A 25,459-nucleotide genomic window follows, 5' to 3' on the forward strand; every position below is an offset into this window, starting at 1 on the left:
TGGCATAATGTTGCAAAATTTCTTCATTTCACATGGCTTAAATATTTCTCAACCTGTAGTTCATCTGGTCGGAGACTGACTAGCATGTTTAGAGAAAGACAACATTTCTGTAAGCCCTTAAAATACACCCAGCACTTTAGAAGAGACATTCAGAAAACTATATGATAGACATTTGCAAATCTCTCAATGCAAATGTAAAGAAAAGCTTGCTGTAAAGGTGCACTCACAAAAAATTCAGGCAAAAAAAAAAAGTCCATTGCCAATAGTGCAGCGATGAAGCACCCTCAATATCAGTTCTTTCTTTTATATGTGTGGAGAATCGTATCTTATGGAAGCTTGTTTCCACCACTCAATAAAAGAATATAATAATAATAATAATTGCAACTTTTAATCTCACAATTGCGAGATATGAAGTCAGAATTGTGAGAAATAAAGTCAGAATTGCGAGAAATAGTCGCAATTATGAGAAATAAAGTCGCAATTATGAGAAATAAAGTCACAATTATGAGAAATAAAGTTGCAATTGCGAGATATAAAGTTGCAATTATGAGAAATAAAGTCGCAATTATGAGAAATAAAGTCGCAATTATGAGAAATAAAGTCGCAATTATGAGAAATAAAGTTGCAATTATGAGAAATAAAGTCGCAATTATGAGAAATAAAGTCGCAATTATGAGATATAAAGTTGCAATTATGAGAAATAAAGTCGCAATTATGAGAAATAAAGTCGCAATTATGAGATATAAAGTTGCAATTATGAGAAATAAAGTCGCAATTATGAGATATAAAGTTGCAATTATGAGAAATAAAGTCGCAATTATGAGAAATAAAGTCGCAATTATGAGAAATAAAGTTGCAATTATGAGAAATAGTCGCAATTGCAAGATATAAAGCTCAATTGTGAGAGATAAAGTCGTAATTGTGAGGAAAAAAAGACAGAATTGAGACTTTTTCTCACAATTGTGAGTTTACATCTCGCAATTCTGACTTTATGACACATAATTGTGCAGTATTTAGTTTAGTAAATAGTTTATATCTTACATTTCTGACTTTATATCACGCAATTGCGACTTTGTATCAATTCTGACTTTATATCTCGCAATTGTGAGAAATAAAGTCAGAATTGTGAGATAAAAAAAAATTGCAATTACCTTTTTTGCGGAAACAAGCTTCCATACTTGTCTGCATCGTGAAATTTCACTGAAGAAAAAGGCACAGGCAGAAGTGTGTTTGATAGGTTAAAAACAGACACTTAATACAAACGTCATGAGGTGTCAATATCATTTAATACACATTTACAACACAAAACTTTAAATATATAAATTTGTGCACTTTTTTATTTTGTAAAAAGCCATAGAAATGGAGAGGCAATGAAAAGCAGAGACACCAGTGTTAATAAAGGCATGTGGACACTATCTCTTAAATTTTCTTTTTCTAGAGAGTCTTAGGCTGTTCTTAGAGGAGTCCAGAAGGCAGTCCGAGTTTTCTGATGGAGGACTGAAGGCAGTACTGGGACAGGACGAGTCTATGCTTTCAGACATCTCCGTCACTGCAACACCACTGGGGGAGCGTTCGTGATATGATTAGTGCTGATTTCAGTGGAAAAAATTAAAGGCATATGCACAAACAATATTGAAATTGTACCAGCTGCTCTTTGTAGAAACATCAGATGGCCCAGGTTCATCACTGCCTGAAAGTGAAGATTAAATATAATAAAAAGCCTCATAGGTCAAGCTTTATTGGCATAAACAGCAGAAATTCAATCTGTTTTCAATAAATGTAAATCAATATTACACACCAGTAGGTCTCCGTTCGGTCCGTTCCAGAGCAGAAAGTAGGCCGCTTTCCTGCAAAAACACTACAATAATGAAACTTGATATAAACACAGGGCTCGACAGGGACAATTAGCCTGATTAAAACAGAATAACTAGGAAATGGAAACAAATGAGCAAACACACACAAAGAAACTCAGTTAACATACGACGGTAAAAACTCAAAATGTGGAGTTTCTTAAAACTATATAATGTAGTTAAGAAACATCACACAACCAAGAGTGTGAATAACATCACAATTGAAAATGTGACACTGATTTAATATGACAGTTCAATAAACAAGTAATTCATATTAAGTCACTTTGATTTAGGACGGTTGAGTCAAAGATTCAAACGAATCGTTTGAACGAATGGCTCAATGAACGGGTGCTTTAAAACTATCATTCTTTCTTATTAATTCTTATTTGTATATTCAAAAAAAATATTTAAAACAATCTCATAACATTATTGAAAGCAGTTGTAATTTTTCAGTGTAAATTATTTAATTTGATTGGTGTTTTTTTATTCTAATTTATTTTATTGAGCATTTATTTTATTGATTTGTCATCACAACATATTTTCTTTTGTCAAATCAACTTTATAATAATTTATTTAGTTGAGATAACTTATTATTTTGAGTTTCTGATGGTTAAATTAATCTCCTTCATTGTATTAACTCACTTTTTCCAGTTCAATCAACTTAAAATTTTAAGGCAACCCAGGTTACTTACTTTTTTAAGTTAAACCAACAATAGTTTTTTACAGTGTAGTAATCACAACATTTTTTCTTTTGTCAAATCAACTTAAATAATTTATTTAGTTCAGGTAACATATAATTTTGAGTTTCTGATGGTTCAATTAATCTCCTTCATTGTATTAACTCAATCAACTTTAAAATTTTAAGGCAACCAGGTTACTTACTTTTTTAAGTTAAACCAACAATATTTTTTTACAGTGTGAAATTAAGAATTTAAAATGAAAGATAAAGCATATATTTATAAGATTAGAGGGATAAAATGGTCTTATATGCAGATTTAAATACGTCAATGCTGACTGAACAGTGATTCAGAATAAATTATATTTACAACACAAAAAAATTTAAATAACTTCCGGACAAGCTGATTTTTTACTCGGACGACTGAATGAAAAGACAATGTCGAGTCCTGACTCCTGACACAATACAAAATGCTTTCAGAGAACGCTAAACATATAAAAATGACGAGTCAGCATACTTGTTTCAGTATGTAACGGTCACCTGATCGGGTCTCTGGTTTTTCTTTTTCATGCACAAATCGACATGTTCGGGATACTCGTGAGGAGAGAACACCTCCTGACACAGGAAGCACTTCTCCATCTCTGCTGATCTGGATAGAAAGAGATCGTTCAAATGTGCGTCATGTCTTTTATGACACTACTATTGTACTTTATTCTCAACATGTTCATTGGACGTTTGCTGCACCTACTTGCCAGATCGCTCTGTTAAATTTCCTCTGGTCCTCTTCCGTCGGGCAACAACTACAATAAAATAAAATATTTCATTTTACAAATCTATCAACCTTTTCCACAATTATCTCGCAGACTATAGACTCTATGCACACCAGCTGCATATGCATTTCCACTAAAACCTTGGGGACTCCTTAACTGTTGATTACATTATATATTAAAAAAAAAACTTTTGCTGATAATTTACTCGCCCCCGTGTCATCCAAGATGTCCATGTCTTTCTTTCTTCAGTCGAAAAAGAAATTAAGGTTATTGATGAAAACATTCCAGGATTTTCTCCATATAATGGACTTCAATGGGGACCAAAATGTTCAAGGTCCAAATGACAGTTTCAGTGCAAACTGTTCAAAGGGCTTTAAACGACTCCAGACGATGAATAAGGGTCTTATCAAGCGAAACGATCGCTCATTTAATAAATAAATAACAAAGTTTAAGTTTTATAAGCTCAAATGCTCACCTTGCTCTGTTCTGTGATGCGCGTTCGTGACTCTCCTGTTCGAACCCGTTCATCACAATGAACAAATCTTTTTTTGTGTTGGTTCATTCAACGAACGAAATGAACAAGTTGACTCTGGAAAAGATTTGTTCATTTTGATGAACAGGAGAGTCACCTGAGGCGAGCATGTGGGCTTATAAAACTTAAATTTTGTTATTTATTTATTAAATGAGCGATCGTTTCGCTTGATAAGACCCTTATTCATTGTCTGGAATCGTTTAAAGCCCTTTGAACAGTTTGCACTGAAACTGTCTTTTGGACCTTGAACCGTTTGGTCCCCATTGAAGTCCATTATATGGAGAAAAAACCTTAATTTCTTTTCGACTGAAGAAAGAAAGACATGGACATCTCGGATGACACGGGGGTGAGTAAATTATCAGCAAAAGTTTTTACAAAAGTGAACTACTCTTTTAAGCCCTGCTATTGTATTTCATTTCCATCATTGAATCATTATTTTCCTGTTTATGGTATAAAGCGCTCTATAAAACTAAATATTATAATATTAAATATTATAATATTTAATATATTAATATTATATATATATATATATATATATATATATATATAAAATATTAATATTATTAAAATAAATACTAAATATTATAATAATTATTATTATTATGAAACAGGTGACTTGAACGGTTCCAGAGCTGACCTTGTGCTTGTTCTTCCTGTTGTTCTGCTTCGCCGTTACAGAAAGCGGCGTGCATCTCGATCTTGCTGAAGGGGAAGAGTTTCGAGCACATGGGACACTCCATCCTCTGACCGTGAGGAGGAGCCGCTTCATCTGGATCGATCTCCTGCTCCATCATCTCCTCTGCCACTACAGACGCTCCTCCGCCCTCCTCCACCTCCATCACCTCGCTGACGCTGGCAGCTCGAGACTGGGGCTGTGAACCAGGGACGCTCTCTTACATCACAAGGTCTTCAAGCTCATTTCTTTTAGGATGGTGTGTGTGTTTGTTTCGTGCTACTGTACCTGTGCGGGACTGGTGATCATTAGCTCTGGTGAGCTGTTTCCAGTCATCTGAGTCTCTGTGTTCACATGCAACCGGATTATGTTTATGCCACAGGAAACACTTTCATCATCAACTGAAGAGCTGGAAACTTCAGTCACATACCTGGACAAACGATCTCATCTTCTTCACAGCCCTCGTGAGTCTGGGCCTCCTCTTCCTCCTCCTCCTCCTCAGCTGGACTCGTTATTTGAGTTTCATCTGAAATATCCCACGGAGTTTTCTTCCTGTCAATGAGATGCGATAGGACAGCTTTAAAACACTTTATGTATATATATATGAAGAGTTCAGATGCAAAAGCCTCTAAATGCCATTTGAAATTTTCTTCTTTAATGATGATTTTTATCAAACTTTTATATTTAAGTTCAGTAATTTCACTTAAATAACAATTAATAGGTAATTATCATTGCCATTTAAGTGAAATCACTGAAGCTTGATAAAAATGATCATTCTAGAAGAAAATTTCAAATGGCACTTAGAGGCTTTTGCATCTGAACTCTTCATATATATATTTGCAAATGTAATTTTACTCTGTTTGTTAATGTTTTAACTCAACATTTGTGCAGTTTTTGGAGTATTTTTGGTATCTTTAAATTTTTTTATAAATAATTAAATAAATGTTTATTTAAATAGGCTTTTTACAACAGCATTGTTTTTTTTTGTCGTTTTATAATAAAAGTGGTTAGATAATTCATTAGACCATTCAATGCATTACAAGGCATAATTACTACATTAAAAATACTTTTATAATGCATTTAAGTAAAATTTGATGCTGACTGTGTGCACATAAGCATGTCATCTAACTCTTTCAAAGGGTAGAAAGTGTGTAACAATCTGTGGTGGAAATCTGAACACCAGAACTACTCGCTGTTTTACCTGAACGGTTTATTAGCAGCTGCAGTTGCACGCTCCTCTTGGCTGAAGAAAGGGGCTTTATCCTGTTGAGAAGGCAAACTAGAGATCAGCAACAGGTGCAGCAATGTACTTAACAACATTTTGTCTTTGTTACGGTCAATAACTGGAGTGTCATCTTGTGGTTGATGTTGATATTACACTAAAAACCCTACAAAGCTACTTAACCCTTGTATTATCTTCATTTGTGTCTACACTCATTATCTTTGGGGTCTCCAGGGACCCCAGACAATAACATTACATTTTTAACAGTACATATATATATATATATATATATATATATTTACAAATTTAATTTTACTCTGATTATTAATGTTTTTACTCAACATTTATTCAGTTTTTGGAGTATTTTTGATATCTTTTAAATTTCTATAAATAATTAAATATATATATATATATATATATATATTTTACAAAAGGATGGCATTGTGTGTAAAATTCACTTTATAAAAGACCCAGATTTCTAATTTTCATTCATGGATAATTTTACATGGTTTAATGCAAGATTTTTGACAATTTTTTGGAAAATGCAGTTTTAAAATGAAAAATATCACTTTAACCACTAGATGGCCATAGACCTCCTCTATAAGCTATTTGCTATTTGACTAACCGAACTATATATCTTTTCAAGTTTTTCCAGTTGGATTCATATCTAAATATTATAAAATCACAATAAAAAAACCTGACAAAATTTAGCATTTTTTTTTTGCACTTACAAAAGTTTTTCAATAATTTTACACTATGATTAGAATCAAACCTGAACAAGATTCAAGTGACAGAGAGAAATGTTGTTGAGTCTTTAGAGTATATCATTTATTACAAATATCTGTTTTTAATAAAATTCTATAATTTTAAATCAACGTTTCAGTTGCGAACTGTAAAAGAACAAAAATGAACTGTTATATTACATATTGAGAAAAAAAACCCATAAAAATGCAATGAACTGAACGGCAATAACAAATGAGCAATAAAGCAGTAAAAAACTAAAATTGTTGTAATATATAAATGATTTCCTAAAAAACTGATTGGAAACTTTTTTTTGAACAAATAGTAACAATATGATGAATTTTGTAATATATATATATACATATATATTTTATTTATTATTATTTTATTTTGATAGATCTAGACAGTGTTAAGAGTCGTAGAAAGTTTCATAACATTTGGACAAAGAGAATTTTTTTTAAAAATTAAAAAATTAATTTGCGGGTTAAAAAGACCCCTGGATCCAAGCAGACATGCTGAAATTGTAGTTCTGACCACAAAATCAGTTAATTTCACATGACAGATCTAAACAATCCCCCTGATTTAGAGATTACAGTCACACCAAAACTAGTATACTCACCGCCTGCTCATCTTTAGTCTCTGGAGAAGACACAACTACGTATGTTTCAGTCTGTCCTCCCTCAGCCTCCTCCTGTGACCCCGCCACAGACCCCTGCCTTTCTTCCTCCCTCTCTTCTTCTACTGCTTTTCTGCTCTTGTCTTCTTCATTGTCCTCCTCATCCTCCGACAGCTGAGGAGCCCTGTTGCGCTTCCATCTCCTCCCAGCGAACGGCCTCTCTGAGGAGCCGGGCAACACCTGAAAACAAACAAATGTGTACATCACTAAAACGCTATATATATATAAAGGGTTTTGTTACCAGTGGCTTTGGCAGATCTAAAATGTATTCAGACACCTTTCTCACATTATCACAGTTGATTCGTTATAGTTTAGAAAACGATAATACAATATGACAAGAACTCAGTGGATATTTCAGTGGTTTTGGCCATCCTTCTGTTAGACTCTCACAAATGAATTATGTTGAATATCTGTCCGTTTTCAGCTGTTAAATTTAACTACACTCTTAGATAATACCAATTTAGCTCAAGCAATGCTTAATATTGTTCAGTCTGTGTGTAAAAAGGTCACATTAGCAATTAAAGAAAAAGCGTCTGAATAATTTTTGGTCCCAAATCTTTTATACATTTTACTGGTAATCCACTGTATGAAGAATTTTTGGGTGTAATATGTCACAGATTAATTTATTTTTCTATCCTCACTTACATAAATTAACTATAGTGTCCTGCACCCACTAGTAAAAGAATATAAAAAAATGATGTCTGGTGTCTGAATCTGAATTTTTGGATTGACTGTATAGAATGAAAACTAAATGTGACATAATTAATATTCACGAGGAGAGCTGATTAGTTTCAGATTGTTCCTATAAGCCGTAATGTTTGAAAGCTTGTTTCCACCACTGAATAAAAAAAAACCCGAAAAAAATAATTGCGACTTTTTTATAAGTCAGAATTGTGAGAAATAATTCACAATTAGCAATTCTGAGAAAAAAAGTCGCAATTCTGAGAAAAAAAGTCGAAATTCGGAGAAATAATGTCACAATTCTGAGATATAAAGTCGCAATTCTGAGATATAAAAACGCAATTACGAGAAATAAAGTCACAATTCTGAGAAATAAAGTCGCAATTCTGAGATATAAAAACGCAATTGTGAGAAATAAAGTCACAATTCTGAGAAATAAAGTCGCAATTCTGAGATATAAAGTCACAATTCTGAGAAATAAAGTTGCAATTCTGAGATATAAAAACGCAATTGTGAGAAATAAAGTCACAATTCTGAGAAATAAAGTCGCAATTATGAGAAATAAAGTCACAATTCTGAGAAATAAAGTTGCAATTCTAAGAAATAAAGTCGCAATTCTGAGATATAAAGTCGCAATTCTGAGATATAAAGTCGCAATTCTGAGATATAAAGTCGCAATTATGAGAAAAAAAGTCACAATTCTGAGAAATAAAGTTGCAATTCTAAGAAATAAAGTTGCAATTCTGAGATATAAAGTCGCAATTCTGAGATATAAAGTCGCAATTGCGAGATATAAAGTCGCAATTCTGAAAAATAAAGTGGCAATTCTGAGAAATAAAGTCACAATTCTGAGAAATAAAGTCGCAATTCTGAGATATAAAAACGCAATTGTGAGAAATAAAGTCACAATTCTGAGAAATAAAGTCGCAATTATGAGAAATAAAGTCACAATTCTGAGAAATAAAGTTGCAATTCTAAGAAATAAAGTCGCAATTCTGAGATATAAAGTCGCAATTCTGAGATATAAAGTCGCAATTCTGAGATATAAAGTCGCAATTATGAGAAAAAAAGTCACAATTCTGAGAAATAAAGTTGCAATTCTAAGAAATAAAGTTGCAATTCTGAGATATAAAGTCGCAATTCTGAGATATAAAGTCGCAATTGCGAGATATAAAGTCGCAATTCTGAAAAATAAAGTGGCAATTCTGAGAAATAAAGTCGCAATTCTGAGAAATAAAGTTGTGATTCTGAGAAATAAAGTCGCAATTGCGAGAAAAAAAGACAGAATTTAGACTTTTTATCACACAATTCTGACTTTTTTCCCTCACAATTGCAAGTTCAATCACAATCTCAAAATTCTGACATCTTTTCTCAGAATTGTGAGATATAAACTCGCAATTGCGAGTTATCAGGCAAATTCTAGGGAAAAAAAAAAACTTTTCCCCCCTCAGAATAGTTTATATCTCGCAATTCTGACTTTATTTCTATAAAGAATTGCATGTAAACTCGCAATTGTGAGAAAAAAAGTCAGAATTGTGAGATAAAAAGTCGCAATAACCTGTTTTATTTTTCATTGTGTGGCGGAAACAAGCTTCCATAGTAATGTGATGTTTTGTCAGGTGATGTCACTCACGGGCTGCCCCCAATCTGCTTTGCGCAGCAGCTTCCGCTGGGCCTCCTTCAGGCTCTTCTCGTACACCTCCATCTGACACATGATCACACGCGTGTACTCGTCCGGGCTTTGCCCCATGGGACAGAAAGGCACTCCCCAGTAGTATGAGATTGTGCATGGTCCTTTTTTTCCCACTGAAGTATGTGTCGGTTTACGGTCAGAGGGTTGGGACTCGGCACCTTTGGACACCCTCGAGTCCTCCTCCAGGACAGACCGGGACATTTGTGTGCCTTGTGTGGAAGAATCGAGGGTGATGGTCGCTGAAGATACACAGGACTGGTTTGGGGAAAGCCCAGTCCTGATTGAAATCTTCTTGACTGGGCTTGGAAAGACAACCTGCAGAGCAATGACATCATTTTTCAATTCTGGTTAAACGTGGATGTTTACATTAGCTATTGGAATATTTTTGTAATCAGCACCTATTATATTTTTTGGACATGCACTGATGCAAGTGATAGTTCATTTATGTGGATTTTTTGACTCAAAATTCTGAATACAGGCATATGGCAGATTTGAATTTCTAGACAACACAACATTAGCTGTATCTGGTTATGGCAATATTGTGTTTACAAGAATCGGAAAACATTGAAATACTGATTAATGGAATAATATTATTGTGCATTAACATGCAGTTGTTTTAAATTTACAAACTGTTAACTTTAAAGTACAGTATCCTGCCTACCTCTTCTTCTTCATCATCATCCTCATCTGCTAAATGCAAGACCATGTGACTGGTAAATTCATTCCAAGACTGGTTTGGAGCTTTTTCTGCAGTTTAACACATGATGAAATGATTAGGGTGAACCCAAGTGTTCAGAATCACAGATATTGTGCACTACTGGTCAAAAGATTGGGGTCGGAAATAAATAAATAAATAAATATATATATACACACACACACACACACAAATATATATATATATATATATTTACGTTTTTGAAAGAAGTCTCTTGTCAGACTTCTTACACGTTTTTGTAGGATTCATTGGTAAATAGCAAGTTTAAAAGAACAGCAATTATTTTTTTTACATTATACATGTCTTTACTACGGAGGCGTATTGCATTCACTTGAAGAAAAAAAAATCTACTCTGTTTTTCTGAATTAACAAGTTAATTTTTCATGAGAAAAAAAATTTATCTGTTTTTCTGAATTAATGAGTTAATTTTTCATCAGAAAATGTTTTTTTGCTCTGATTTTCTGAATTAATGAGTTAATTTTTCATGAGAAAAAAAGTTTTTGCTCTGTTTTTCTGAATTAATGAGTTAATTTTTCATGAGAACATTTTTTTTGCTGTTTTTCTGAATTAACGAGTTAATTTTTCGTGAGAAAAAATGTTTTTGCTCTGTTTTTCTGAATTAACGAGTTAATTTAGAAAAACAGAGCAAAAACTTTTTTTCTCATGGAAAATTAACTCATTAATTCAGAAAAACAGAGCAAAATATTTTTTTCTCATCAAAAATTAACTCATTAATTCAGAAAAACAGAGAAAAAAAATTTCTCATGAAAAATTAACTCATTAATTCAGAAAAACAGAGACATTTTTTTTCTTCAAGTGAATGCAATACTTTACAGTGACTCTGTATAAAAGTATTAACAGTACATATAAACATATATTTAAAAAGGCTGAATAGTTGGCCTGGCTGAATCAACATTTGTATGGAACCATCGCACAGAGAACCCAATAACTCAACAGGCCCTGTCGGCAGGAACCAAACTCGCTCTGTGTGGGGACCAATACTACAAAACACAGCTCAGTCTTGCAGCAACAGTGGGTCGACCACAACTGCTTTACTTCCATACTCAACACTAAGCATTTCCTTTGACATGACTACACATCCCCAAAGTACCACTTAGAAATGAAGTGAACTCTTGGTTCTAGGCTCATGTCTCAGAGTAAATAGAGCAAACATTGCCAGGAGTGTAAGAAACGACATACCAGTGTCAGATTTTACATTCTCACCCTGAGTGGTTTGATCCTCCACTTGCTTTTGGTCAGGATTGTTCTGTTAAAATAATACAATAGAGTTAGAACACAAAAAGAGATGATAGATAGAGTAAGGGATGTTGTAATCCCAAATCACATTTTATGTATCCTATACAGAACGAGAATGAGTAACATACCTAGAATTTTACAGATACTAACGGACCGGTTTCCACTGATTTTTACACATAAGACCTTCTTGGGTAGAATTGTGTCATTTTAAGTAAAATCTTTAAATAAAATGATTAGAACATGCATTACAGCGGCCTATTTGATACCATGAGCGATAACTGTCCACACATTTAACCTGAAGAACACACACACTATTGTTTAAATGGACTTTTTAATGTTTTTGGAAGTCTCTTATGCTCACCAATACTGCATTTTATTTGATCAAAATACAGTAAAAACAGTATGATTCTCAATTTTTCTTACAATTTAGAAACCACTTTTCATTTCAAACATAATCATAATTTATTCGTGTGATGGTGAAGCAACATTTTTTTTTGCATCATTACTCTTCAGTGTCACGTGATCCTTCCATCATTGAGGTTAATATGCTGATTTGGTGCTTAAAACTGTAAAGCCTAACTTTACTTCACTATATTTCTATTAAATCCTAATTTAATTATGACAAATTATATATCATTGGAAAGGTCTAAGACTTCTAAATAGATATTCTACCCGTTTTGTGTTACAAATTATGTAGGAAGAGTAATTGATTAATTTATGACAAGAGTGCACCTCAAAAAATCTGCATCATGACAGGAGTTTTGACCTTTGTCACAAAAAGTCGATGCACCCACTTTTAATCATTGAAACTTCTGTTTTTATGCTATATAATCTAGCATTTTTCAATAAAAAACAAAAAAATTATAGTATAATATTATCCTCTAAAAATTATAATATTTATTATCCTCTAAAATATAATATTATCGCCTTTTTTATTATATCACATATTTTAGTAGTTATCATAAATTAGGTATCATTTGAAAGCTTATAAACTCAGAATTCATCCTGTGAAAACTGTTTTATAATTAAACGTTGCGTTACCATAGAAACGGTACTTATTTTATCAGGCTCCTCCCCTTTTGGACATCATTATATGTCATCATTATGATCAAAACCTTTTCTAATCTTGACAAAACACATATTGTCAGAAAGGTTTGAGTCTCAAGGTTCCAAATTTTGTGACAGAATTGATATTTGGACAGAAATCTATTAAGAATATATACAACTAAATTCAATGGCACCCGGTGGCTATTTTTGGTACTACGCCTAAACAAAATCTCATGGGAACTTAAATTTTTGTGATTAAGAAACATTTTTTAGTGTTAATGTTAAAAAAAATTGTGGTACGTAATATTTTTGTGGAAACCGTGATACATTTTCTTTGCTGTTTCTTTGAAATAGAAAAGTTGTGTAACATTATTAAGACGTAACTCACTTTTGATCCATGCTAAATCTTTCAAACGACAACACAATCGTAGTAATCAGTAAACAGTAGCGTAACTGTTTTATTTGAAGCTGTCCTACTTACACTCGTTTCAGTGACGTCTTCATTGCTGTTTTCAGGCACACATTTGGGGCTTGATATCTGGGATCTTCTAGAAGGTGAAAGGCACGTATCTGGATCTGTGCTCAAACCTTGGCTTAGCTGTGTTGCTAAAGGAGCATCTTCATCAGGTATTTGAGTATCGTCTTCCTCCCCGTTGGCATCTCGATGGCCATCTTTGTCCTCTGGCAGATGGCTTGTTGGTTTGAAGCGATCCTGAGTGGAGACTTCTGAATCCTTCTGTGGGGACAGAAACCTGTCGGCGTAGGTGTCCTCGGGGTGAAAGTTCATTGGGCCTGCGCTCCCCGGGATGAGTTCCTGACTCAGTTTCTCCACACATACTACAGGATGGTGAATCAAGCTGCGATGCAGGGGGAAGACAGGGGACATCTGGGACTCTGAGCGAGACTTGAAGAGCTCATCCTCCGGAGTGTCGCTGATGACTGTCAGTTTATCTGAGGTTTTGTCCTGGGAATATGCATCAACATGTGGGAAACAAAGGGAAGGTTAATACCTTTATAATTAACCCTAAAACTGTATTCTGGACAAATGTGGGCAAAATAGTTTTCAAAAATACTTCCCTTGATCTGAGCGGTACAAGACTTGGCTACTTTTCCTAAGTTTGCCTCCTGAACACACACAATGTTTTTTTGACTCAATTCTACAATGATAAGTGGGTGAAAAAAAAAACTCCTCAATCTTGTATTTGGGTCAAAAATGGGCACCCATAGAAATGAAATTAATAGGAAAAACTGTAATTTAGAGCATTCTAAAATAAGCCAAAATAAGTTATTCAAGCTAAAACCTAAAGATGAAGTGACTTTGGTGTCTTATTTTGGCTTATTTTAGAATGCTCTAAATTACAGTTTTTCCTATTCATTTCATTTCTATGGGTGCCCATTTATGACCCAAATACAAGATTAAGGAGTTTGTTTTTCAACCACTTAACATTGTAGAATTGAGTCAAAAAAATATTGTATGTGTTCAGGAAGCAAACTTAGGAAAAGTAGCCAAGTTTTGTACCACTCAGATCAAGGGAAGTATTTTTGAAAACTATTTTGCCCACATTTGTCCAGAATACAGGACAAATCTTTAGGTTTTAGCTTGAATAACTTATTTTAACCCTTGTGCTGCATTAGATTTTTAACACCGTTGAGTGCATTAAGGACCAAAAATGGCCACATATTAAACATTGCCTAAAATATTATATATTATTATTATTTTCCACTTTTACCAAGTTAAATCTTTTAACCAGCATCAGTCCTCATCATAACTACCAAATATGTATTCAATTTCAGGATTTTAACCCTTTAATTACCAGTTTTGTTTGCGAAACCATCGATTTGTATAAGAGGAAAAAACACAAAAATTCAATTATTTTCAATAAACTAAATGCAAAGAGAAAACTTTAGATTTGGATTATCACAGTCCCACTTTGCAAAAAATCCCACTTGGCGCGTTAGAGACCAAAAATGGCCACCTATTAAACATTGCCTATTGCCTAAAATAAGGTGCATTTCCACCCATAGGGAATAAATATGTAGTGACGTCATCTGGTGGAATACACTATATAATGCAAATATAATGCTTTTGCTTCAAAATGAAAGGATGTTTGTGCAAAAATCATGTTTCATGTATTACTGACAGCCTCAGATTTAAACAACGTTTTAATGGGTTTCAATGGGCCATTTTTGGTCTTTATGGTGCTGAGTGTTACTATTTGATCTACACAGTGTGTGTTATACATATTTTGCAAAATGGGATCACATTTTTTACATGTATCCAAAAAGTCACAATTTTGCCAAATTTCATACCATTTGCATTAAAACAGCCAAAATAGTCAAAGAAATTAAACTGCAAAAGACCAAAAAAGTCCCTAATGCAGCATAAGGGTTAATATCATTCCAATAAGTTCTTGCCTCGTTAATCAACATGAACGAATCTTTTTTCGTGTCATTTGGTTCATTCAACGAACGAAACGAACAAATTGACTCAGAAAAAAAGATTCATTCATTTTGACGAAAGAATTCAAACAGGAGAGTCACGAACGAGCATTTGAGCTTATAAAACTTAAACTTTGTTATTTATTTATTAAATGAGCGATAGTTTCGCTTGATAAGACCCTTATTCATCGTCTCGAATCGTTTAAAGCCCTTTGAACAGTTTGCACTGAAACTGTCTTTTGGTCCCCATTGAAGTCCATTATATGGAGAAAATCCTGGAATGTTTTCATCAAAAACCTTAATTTCTTTTCGACTGAAGAAAGAAACACATGGACATCTTGGATGCCACGGGGGTGAGTAAAATATCAGCAAAAGTTTTTTCAGAAGTGAACTACTCCTTTCAGATCATTTTGACAATTTAGAGGCCTTGGAAATGTCTGTATCAAATATGATACAGTAGGCTTTAGGGTTATGAACAATATAATGTGACGTGATTTCATGAAAACTAACCTGAGAGGTCGCAGGAGTCTTGGAGAGCTGCGTTAAACTCCTCGAAGAGGTCGTCTGTGACAGATCAGGCATTTCTAGCAGTGGACTAGTGTTTTCCCTCTCAGTCTCGCTGTGTCTCGGATCTGGTCTGGGGTAAGACAGCTTTCGTCTCAAGTGCAGTACTGTGTTTGCTACATCCTGCTGCGGTTGCCCTGAAGAGCTGGCGGCTTCATCCTGACCCTGCGAGTCGTTTACAGCGCTCTCCTGCAGAAACACATGCAGCATTTTTGATTAAAGCCATTCTGCTCTTTTGGTATATGAGACTTGTGTGACTTAAGGCTGGAAATCCACAACACATTTGCACAGATTTTGGTCAGACCGAAGCGCCCGCGGCCTTAGATCACTCGGACGTGGCTGTGGTTACAGGAGGTAAAAACGATATAAATACTGTTCGTTTTCTCACAAAAACCGCTCGTTTCGTGTCTTAGGCCATCAGTGTGTACTTACATTTACGAGTCATTAAATCATGTTTAATTTGGACTTCTCTGTGCTGCTCTTTGAGGTGGTGACTAGAGCCAGACCAATATATCGGTACACCGATATTAGGCATTTTCCAAACTATCGGTATCGGCAGTTATAATGGCCGATAAATGAATATTTAAAAAATAAATTAATAACGTACGAAAACCGCCTCATGAGTGTTGGAGTTGTATAGTTTGTCCACCAGAGGGCACTCTACACCATTCCTGTTGGCAAGCTAAACACTCATAGACTAGCTAACCATAAAGCTAATGCCAATATCATCAGTATGTTCTGTTGTGACAATAAAAGAAACAAATTTCTTTTTAAAATGCATTATCATATTACATATTATTTTAGTTAAAACTCTTAAATGACTACAAATAACTGATGTTAGGGAAATCTGTTAATGTTTTGTTGCGCGTTTCCGAAATAAAAAAAAATATCGGCCCATATATCTGAATATCTAATTTTAAAACCAAAAAATATTTGTATCGGCCTTCAAAATCCTTTATCGGTCGGGCTCTAGTGGTGGCCATAGACCTCCATTATATGACTGACACACAAGAACGCTTTGACCTAAAAATATCAAAATTGAAACTACTGCGGAAACAAAGACACCTACATCTTGGATGCCCTTGAGGTAAGATAAAACATGCCAAAAATTAATTTCAAAGTGAACAAATCAGTTCTCATTTTTAAAAGTCGTGTAGTGGATTCCAGCCTTTAGGAGAAAAAGTGTTTCCCCAACATGAAGACTTTCTTCTATGGCTTTCTGTATGTCGCTGTCTTCCAGCTGTCTCTGTCTCTGTGCTGCACTGTTGGCTTCCTGAGCGCTCAGTCTCATGGCCAAGAGCAACATCTCTTCTTCCGTCATCTCTGAAAGTTCATGGCATAGAAGGGTCTGAATGAGATGTATGGCTAATATTTCAGGCACAATTTATGATTTGTTAAGACAATCTGAGTTGCGGTACCTTGTAGTTGGGACTCGTTCTCTCTTCGTCTCCTCCGGGATGTCCGAGAGGATCGTTTAAGGGAACTATCGTCCTCCTCCTAAGGATAAAAAGGTCAAATCTAAAGTCAGTTTATTTGAAATTAACAATAGTTATGTATAGAAATGCCATAGTTATAAAAGTCACATGAAACAGAAGTTGCAATAGTCTTTTCTTCACTATTGTGGCGTATAGGGCGGGACTTGATTTTGTCCATGGGGTTTTGATTGGTCAATCTCATGTGAGTGACAGGTTGTCTTGTCCTCACGTCATTAAAAGTTGTTGTAAGAAGGAGGGGGAAGTTATTTTGCATTTGGTGACGTTACTGGCACTGAAATGAGCACAACACAACACAGCCAACTAAGCCAATACTAAATATGTGGTGCTAATGTTTAGCAGAAATATTTCTAGTATTTCTTAAAGCGAAGTCGTTGTTTTCCCCACACGACCACTAACACACAGACACACACATACTGCAAACACAGTACCTCTTGATCAGAATCAGATATAACCAGGGTCTCCTCATTGTGCTCCACTCTGCTGACTTTAGCTCTTCTTCCGCTTTCATCCAGCGTGCGCTTCCGGCGGGGCATCCTGCGACCTCAACAACATTAATTTTCCCTCTCTCAAACTTACACACCTTTAGACGCGCTCTCTGAGACGCTACCTCAGCTAACTGCTCAGAAACTTCGACTGAACGCGTTCAATGTTCATATCAGGTTATACAATGTTAGTTAATCCAGTCAACGGCTCGAAAAACAAGGATTTCGATTCCAGAAAATGTTCACAAGCGACGAAACAAGAGTCACGTGAGACAGGAGAGACGTTACGTCATCATAGCCGACAGCCAGCGCGCGCGCTGGATCGAGTCATTTCTGTGAATCAGTTTGTTTCAAAGAACCGGTTCAATGATTCTTTTACGTCGCCGCATGACGCTGAATTTTAAATGTAGAAAAAAAAAATCCATAGACATTAACAAAAACGCAAATGCAATAGTAAAATACATACAAATAATGAAATTAAAGGACGTCACAAAAATAAATTAATTTACCATCATTTTTTAAGGGAAATTTTTATAGACTCAAAATAAGTTGAGTTGTTACTCCAATGAATATATATATATATATATATATATATATATATATATTTTCATTGGAGTAACAACTCAACTTATTTTGAGTCTATAAAAAAAATGAATATATATATGAAGAGTTCAGATGCAAAAGCCTCTAAATGCCATTTGAAATTTTCTTCTTTAATGATGATTTTTTATCAAACTTGTATATTTAAGTTCAGTAATTTCACTTAAATGGCAATGATAATTACCTATTAATTGTTATTTAAGTGAAATTACTGAACTTAAATATACAAGTTTGATAAAAATCATCATTAAAGAAGAAAATTTCAAATGGCATTTAGAGGCTTTTGCATCTGAACTCTTCATATATATATATATATATATATTCATATTAAACAGATCCATGATATACATGTTAATTTGGATAAAGTAAAACTGTTGATAGATTGTTATCAGCGTGGTATATTAATGCTTCAACGTTTAAATACAGGTAAATCGCAGTAATTAATTTATTGGCATATAGCCTGCTGCTTATTGTATTTTTTTTTTTCAAAATTAATTTACAACGTTGTTTATAATTAAATATGCCCCAATTTAGTTTGCCGAAGCCAAAATTCAGCTAATAAAACATTCATTTAGAAAAAATGTTTTAAAGTAAATATCCCTACAACAAAATTGTGGTGTTAGCGCGAGAATTGGATCGATTCAGAATCACACCACTTCAACACACAGAAAACGATTTATTCTCAAGTAGCTACAACATTTGAGATGATAATAATTACATATTTGTGTCAAATCTGTGGCTTAGGGGGGATTAAAAGTTCATTTTGCTTTACTTCAAATTGTAAGATGGTAAACAGCTAGTTGGAAGATTCGCCGTAACTTAAAAAGAATAGTAGTTAGTAACGAATTGTGTTTATACACAATTAACTTAACTACATTACAGTTAGCAACACGACTTGTTTACCTCGTCTAGATTCTCTTATATATCCTTGAATCATGCGAATCGCTTAAATAATTGTGTTACGCATGCAGGATAAATGGTGCACATATTTGTTTGTAGATAGAATAAAAAAGGGTTACAGCAGCATTTTAGGTATGAAGAGACCTGTGCGGTGCATGTCTCATCTGCGCATGCGCAACCCGCCTCCTGCATCCATCATGGCGCAGCAAGAGCCGAATGGAGATTTTCCATATTTACCTTCAGGGGCGGCCGAGGGTAAGAGATCGGCGTCACTCAATCAGAATAAATGGTGTTACGTTCGATGCATTATTTATAAGGAAAACATGACATTTATTCCGAGAATGTGCAGTGCCTGAGTGTGGGAAAGAGTGTAAAGCATGGTAGCCTAGCTCAAGCTCTCAGGGCTGCTGCTTTAGTGTGTGTTGGCAGAACAGTACACAAGGTCGATGTAAGACATAGTCTGATACTTGCAATTAAATGCATAGAAAGTCTATTTCAGCTCTGCATACTTGGCCTTGTAGCTGTGTTTTGTATGTTTATTTAATACAACAATGAAATGCCCCTTTGTAGTGACTGTTTCTGATGCTGACCTGTCTTTCAGTGAACCGAATGATAAAGGAGAACAGTGACTTGTTCTCTGATTCTCAGTGTAAAGTGTGTAGCGCTGTCTTAATCTCAGAATCCCAGAAACTTGCACATTATCAGGTAAGCTTTCACATTCACATAGACAAAGTTTATATGATCGTCCTTTGTTCGTCTGTCAATAAAGTACAAAACGTGGTTTTAAGGGCAAAATATTGATTGCAAGTATTTCAGGCTGTGTTCACAATGACGTACTGGCATACTACTCGTACTATTTCTGCAGTATGTCTACCTTTATGTGTTTTTGTGTGCATGTAATTCTCGGATTACCAACTGAATTTGACTAACTCTGCAGTATATAACCGCACACATAGCCAAGTGCTATCGATAGTGTATAGTAGAGGCAGGACACTTAAATTATATTTTAAAGGAGACATTTTGTACGCCCATTATGGTGCTCAAATAAGAGAAGAGTATGATACCATTCATGACAGAATTAATTGCTGATTTTAAATATATTAGTTAAATTAAGTGTGTTGCTGATAATTTACTCACCCCCATGTCATCCAAGATGTCCACGTCTTTCTTTCTTCAATCGAAAAGAAATTAAGGTTTTTGATGAAAACATTCCAGGATTTTCTCCATATAATAGACTTCAATGGGAACCAAACGGTTCAAGGTCCAAATGAGAGTTTCAGTGCAAACTGTTCAAAGGGCTTTAAACGACACCAGACGATGAATAAGGGTCTTATCAAGCGAAACGATCGCTCATTTAATAAATAAATAACAAAGTTTAAGTTTTATAAGCTCAAATGCTCGCCTTGCTCTGTTCTGTGATGCGCGTTCGTGACTCTCCCGTTCAAACTCCTGTTCAAAGTCTCTTTCAGAGTCATTTGGTTCATTCAGAGTTGACTCGGGGAAAGATTCGTTCATTTTGATGAACAGGAGAGTCACGAACGCGCATCACAGAACAGAGCAAGGCGAGCATTTGAGCTGAAACCCATGAAAATCATCTGGTCATTTGATCTGACTGTCAAAGACATTTTTTCCCCAAATGTGGATAAACTACACACTGTTTCACATACTAAACTAGCTTAGTGGTAAAGTTTACAAAACATCAGCTAAAGGACAAATTAGGACCTTCTCAGTGTTAACCTTCCCGTCTCTTTTTTTGTAGAGCAAAAAACATGCGAGCAAAGTACGCCGGTACATGAGCATTCACGGTGATGCGGAGCCCAATGCGAAACGGTTGAAGACTTCAGATGTCGCTGTAAGACTTGTTGAATATTCGGTCACGGATATGTCTGTGTCCAGTATTAATGGGCAGTGTTCTGTGTTGCAGGCCAGTGATGTCGATGAAGGGGAGAAATACAAAGCCTGCAATGTGTGCAACATGTCGTTCTCTTCCCCGGTGGTGGCGCAGTCACATTACCAGGGCAAAGTTCACTCCAAGAACCTTCACTTGAAGACCTACGGTCAGCAGACTCCTGGTGAGAACACTTGATTATCATTCAATTTAATAGTAGATGGTCTTGCTCTGCGATCAGTTTGCACTGGCAATGCATAAAACAGGTTTTTACTGAAATAAACAAACCTTTGCACCATATTCTAATTTTTCGAGTTTCACCTGTATTTTTGTTATTAAATATTTCATAATATTATAATATAATATAGGGCTGGGTATTGAGACAAATTTCACAATTCGATTCAATATCGATTATTTTGGATATCAGTTACAATAAATGGCCATTTTTCTCAAGGGAATCAAATCTCTTAACTAATGCTGTAAACTATGGGAGTCTAGTTGTAGCCTATAGGCTTCATTAGCCTAATATGAAGGTAATAATGAACTGTTTTGTAGCTATATAAACACTTAAATTACACTTTTATTTATTTTTATAATAAGAAGATTATGTGAAATATAAACATTTAAATGGTGGCTGTCATAAAAACTTGCCAGATTTATTCAAATATGCATTAAATATTGAAGAACATTAAGATTATAATGCATATGTAATATGGTGTATATATTTAGCAAAATGCTCCTCTCTAGAGTTATTTTTTCTAGCTGACTAACGAGTTTATGTGGGTTTTTCTGAGGTAAATATGACAATACATTGATTACAAGCTGTTTAACTGACGTCTTTCCACGGTTGAAACGCTGATTGAGCGAATCAATGTGACATGATCCGGATTTGGATAAGTTGTACTCTATCTTTAACACACTTTCAGATGCTCATTCATGTTTATTTGGCGCTGTGACTGGTATTATTAAGCCGGAAGAGAGATCAGCGCTGCTGCTTCTCCAGAGCGATCTCACGCCACAGCGACAAAACACTATTTATGTTTTTGAATTTCTAAAGAAAATGGACGTAATTTGAAAATTGAGACTTTGTTTCATATCAATAGTAACAAAGGACAAAGATTATTGCGATTTTTTGGATGCGCGCAGCCGCGATACAATGTCCCATTCATTCAAATGAAACAGGATGACTAATCGATTCTTGAGATTTAAGAATCGACATCGGTTCGTAAAAATGAGAATCGATTAATATCGAGAAATCGATATTTATTACCCAGCCCTAATATAATATTATATTCCGAACATGGTTATAACGGGTGATTTCACCTGAAAGGCTGACCTGTTGTGTTGTCCCTCATGTTCCAGCATTACCTCAGGCCAAAGCACAGGTGAAGAAAAATGAAGGGCTGCCTAAAGGTGTGCAGGGGCCGGCCGAGCGTGACCCCAACCGCTTCTGCTCCATCTGCCAGGCCTCCTTCAACAACCCCCTGATGGCCCAGCAGCACTACAACGGCAAGAAACATAAAAAACACCTGACTAAACAGAAGCTGATGGAGACCTATGGGCCGTCCATTGTACCAGGTCAGAACATAGAAGGGGGGTCTCACAGCCTTCATGACATCAGACAGGAATCATCATGTAAGGAATTACATCCAGTCAGAAAAATAGCATTCATTTTGGTGGCTTTTTTAAATTAATAATTCATGTATAAATGTGAAGTTTTTTTTTTTTTTTTAAAGTACAGACCTCACAATTCTGTGAAAAACATTTTTTTTGTTTGTTTTTAGAAGTCAAAATTACTTTCAGTGGTAAGCGACTGCATCTCTAGTCGTATTTAACCTTTTTTCAATTAAGGTCCTAACATTATTTTTTACTTATTGCCATATTGCAAATGAATGGGTTGCACAAAACAAAAGGAATATTATTGAATACATTTGCATGCACATCAAATTCTGTTTAACAAAGAATTTGATGGTTATTGCAAGTAGTGTTTTGATCATTATCATTATTATTAAAAAAAAATGTGCATTCTAAATGTGTATATCACAATGTAATTGTTTTTAAAACGTTCACACAGCAGTGTTGTTATTGATGATAAATGATCCTAAAATATATTTAAAAAAAAAAAACATTTTCATTAATTAAAATAAAACTAAAAAAAAAAAAATTGAAATGTTGCCTTAGCAACTAACTGAAATATTTTAAGTACTAAAATGACAAACGAAAGCTAAATAGAAAAATGACAAAAGCTCAAAATTACTAAAACATTACGAAAACTAAAATGGAAATATAAAAATATAAGCTAATTCAAAATATTAATAAATATTATACAAGTACTAAAATTTTAATTACAATAAACTAGGGCTGTCAAATGATTAATTGCATCCAAAATAAAAGTGGGTGCACTGTGTATAATTATTTTGTATGTATGTGTGTATATATATATATATATATATATATATATATATATAAACACACGTATATTTGAGAAAAAATATGATTTATGTATAAAATATTTATATATAATATAAATTATATATAAATCTATATACAGTATGTACATGAAAATAATTCTTAAATGTATACAAGCATGTGTGTATAGTGCACCCACATATATTATGTAAACACAAACATTTATCTTGGATGCGATTAATCATTTGACAGCACTACAATAAACCAAAAAATAGAAAATGACAAAAGCACATAACAAAATGACTAAATATAAAATAATAGCGAATTCAAAATGCACAAATCAGTTTGTTTTTCCTTGAGAAAAAATGACGTACTGCACCTGATATGCATCCGAATGGATCAATATTAAATGGAAAAGTTGAAATTGGTCAGTGACTCTCTTTGTTGTTGTGTTTGTGTCAGTAAAATGTTAAATGTGCTTTCTGTCAGCCTCCTCACAGAAGGGCTACCCGTGTACTGTGTGTAATATTGAGCTGAACTCTGTGGAGCAGTACCAGGCCCACATCAGCGGCTCCAAACACAAGAACCAGTGAGTATATCACGCTGCTTTCGGGAAAACACTTTCTTATTGGCCAACAAATAATGTATCCCCCCCCCCATTTCCACAGCAATAAACCCAAGAAAGGGCCAAACGCATTCGCCGGCCCACCCGACAACTACCAGCCCGATTTCCAGTATCCGCCCGGCCAGGAGGGTGCGGAGGCCGGGGAGGACTGGAACCGCTTCACTGAAGGCTACGAGTGAGAAGATGCCCTCCTCGTCTCATTTGTGACAAGCTTCCTCTGTTTAGGCACAGGTCTGCACTGTGCATCTCCTAATGCCAGCTATTCACCACAATGCATCTCTTCCTGACCATCCTCACACACAGTTGAAGGGACCACAATCCATAACCGAAAGCAACGGAGGCGAAACTTAAGAGTGCTGCTTTTTTTCCCCCCCCCCGAGTATGTTTATTAGTGTTTTTGGTTTACAGAAATTAATTTCCATGTTCTCCACATACATATGCAGATGTTTGTTCTAAATGATCGATACTCTTATTTGTTGCTTTTTATCTTAAACCGCTCAAGCTCCACGTTTTCTGTTAAATGAATGTCGGATTTGATAGTTTGCAACATTTTGAAGAGTGCTTTCTTTCTTAAGTTCTGATTTTCTACGTCAATTTTGGAGAAATCTTATGTATTTTTAAGCAATTTTTAGGGTGGGCAGTCTAGTAGTTGTCTTTCATTTCTCATGGGTCCTTTACATTTCCATGTAAACGTGACTCTTTAAGTAGGAAGTATGTTGTAACTTCATATGCTTAGAGATTTAAGCTCACATCCAAACTGAACTCGTCCTAGTTATTAAAATTATCCAATCAGAAAAAATTAGGGTGATTTATTTTAGTTTCCATTTAGGCACAAACGCATAAGTTCATCTTGACGTGGTCATCTTTGCCGTGTATTCTGGTGTGTTACTCTTTTTCAAAGTCAAACTAGTAAGAAATGGCTTAGTTTCAAACGCTAGGGAAGCAGAAATGTAAGGAGTTTCCGATATGTGTTTATTTTTGCAATGCACATTACATTGCAGATTGTCCTTGGCATAAGAGACTGACGAGCAGCAATAGTTCAATTAGCGTTTAGCACCTGCGTATTAAACAATGCCTCAGTTTAAGAGTCCGTTTATTCGGGATTGTATATGATGTTATTGTGAAAGGTTGAAACGCTACTTTGTCACTAAAGCGCCGATAGTTTTTACTCTAAGCGTGGTGTGTTAGATTCATACAGACCCTACTGTATCCGTAGATCTGTAATCATAATCCGTTCTGCTATGAGTGAGTTTAGACGGTGCTGTTACACTGATGAATGTTTTTGCAATCTTGAAGGCTTCTGCGCAACACAACGGCAATTCTGTGAACGAATAGGGCCTTCAGACTTGGTAGCATATATGTATTTGATGTCATTTTGCTTTTTATTGGTCAAATTTCTTTTCAATAGACATTGTGAGCCTAAAAAAAATGTATGTCACTTTTCATCCAGTAAAATGTTTTGAGAACTCCTGTATTTCTGACATGTTTTAATGAACATAACTAAAATTGGTCCATTTATTCAG

At 34.8% G+C, this 25,459-nt stretch overlaps 2 protein-coding genes and 1 non-coding gene across 7 annotated transcripts; 1 reads left to right on the forward strand and 2 right to left on the reverse strand.

Moving 5' to 3' along the window:
• Positions 1-1,267: 1,267 nt before the first annotated feature.
• Positions 1,268-17,781, reverse strand: uimc1 (ubiquitin interaction motif containing 1). 4 transcript variants are annotated; one of them, XM_089123403.1, is made up of 18 exons: positions 17,461-17,781; positions 16,955-17,033; positions 16,732-16,859; positions 15,483-15,725; positions 13,015-13,497; positions 11,454-11,496; positions 10,176-10,261; positions 9,455-9,829; positions 7,084-7,320; positions 5,703-5,764; positions 4,932-5,053; positions 4,790-4,845; positions 4,466-4,700; positions 3,275-3,326; positions 3,067-3,175; positions 1,799-1,847; positions 1,645-1,690; positions 1,268-1,560 (listed from the first exon to the last, which is right to left on the reverse strand). In XM_089123403.1, exons 1-18 carry the CDS (start codon positions 17,563-17,565, stop codon positions 1,413-1,415), a joined length of 2,658 nt encoding a protein of 885 aa, XP_088979529.1. In that variant the 5' UTR covers positions 17,566-17,781; the 3' UTR covers positions 1,268-1,412. The 4 variants fall into 4 exon arrangements, 3 of the variants coding, with proteins under 3 accessions (XP_088979529.1, XP_088979528.1, XP_088979530.1); XM_089123402.1 differs by having other exon boundaries at positions 11,430-11,496; XM_089123404.1 differs by having other exon boundaries at positions 1,799-1,858; positions 11,430-11,496.
• LOC120483291 (small Cajal body-specific RNA 14) lies at positions 11,145-11,274 on the reverse strand. Its single transcript, XR_005623583.2, has one exon.
• Positions 17,782-19,064: 1,283 nt separating the features above from the next.
• Positions 19,065-24,156, forward strand: znf346 (zinc finger protein 346). 2 transcript variants are annotated; one of them, XM_039680318.2, is made up of 7 exons: positions 19,065-19,269; positions 19,616-19,719; positions 20,774-20,866; positions 20,939-21,086; positions 22,265-22,537; positions 23,801-23,900; positions 23,980-24,156. In XM_039680318.2, exons 1-7 carry the CDS (start codon positions 19,080-19,082, stop codon positions 24,113-24,115), a joined length of 1,044 nt encoding a protein of 347 aa, XP_039536252.2. In that variant the 5' UTR covers positions 19,065-19,079; the 3' UTR covers positions 24,116-24,156. The 2 variants fall into 2 exon arrangements, with proteins under 2 accessions (XP_039536252.2, XP_039536253.2); XM_039680319.2 differs by having other exon boundaries at positions 22,265-22,480.
• The last annotated feature ends 1,303 nt before the right edge of the window (positions 24,157-25,459 follow it).

Source organism: Pimephales promelas, chromosome 19 (assembly GCF_988280905.1).
Source record: "Pimephales promelas chromosome 19, fPimPro1.hap1.1, whole genome shotgun sequence".
In the NCBI taxonomy this organism is placed as follows: Eukaryota; Metazoa; Chordata; class Actinopteri; order Cypriniformes; family Leuciscidae; genus Pimephales; species Pimephales promelas.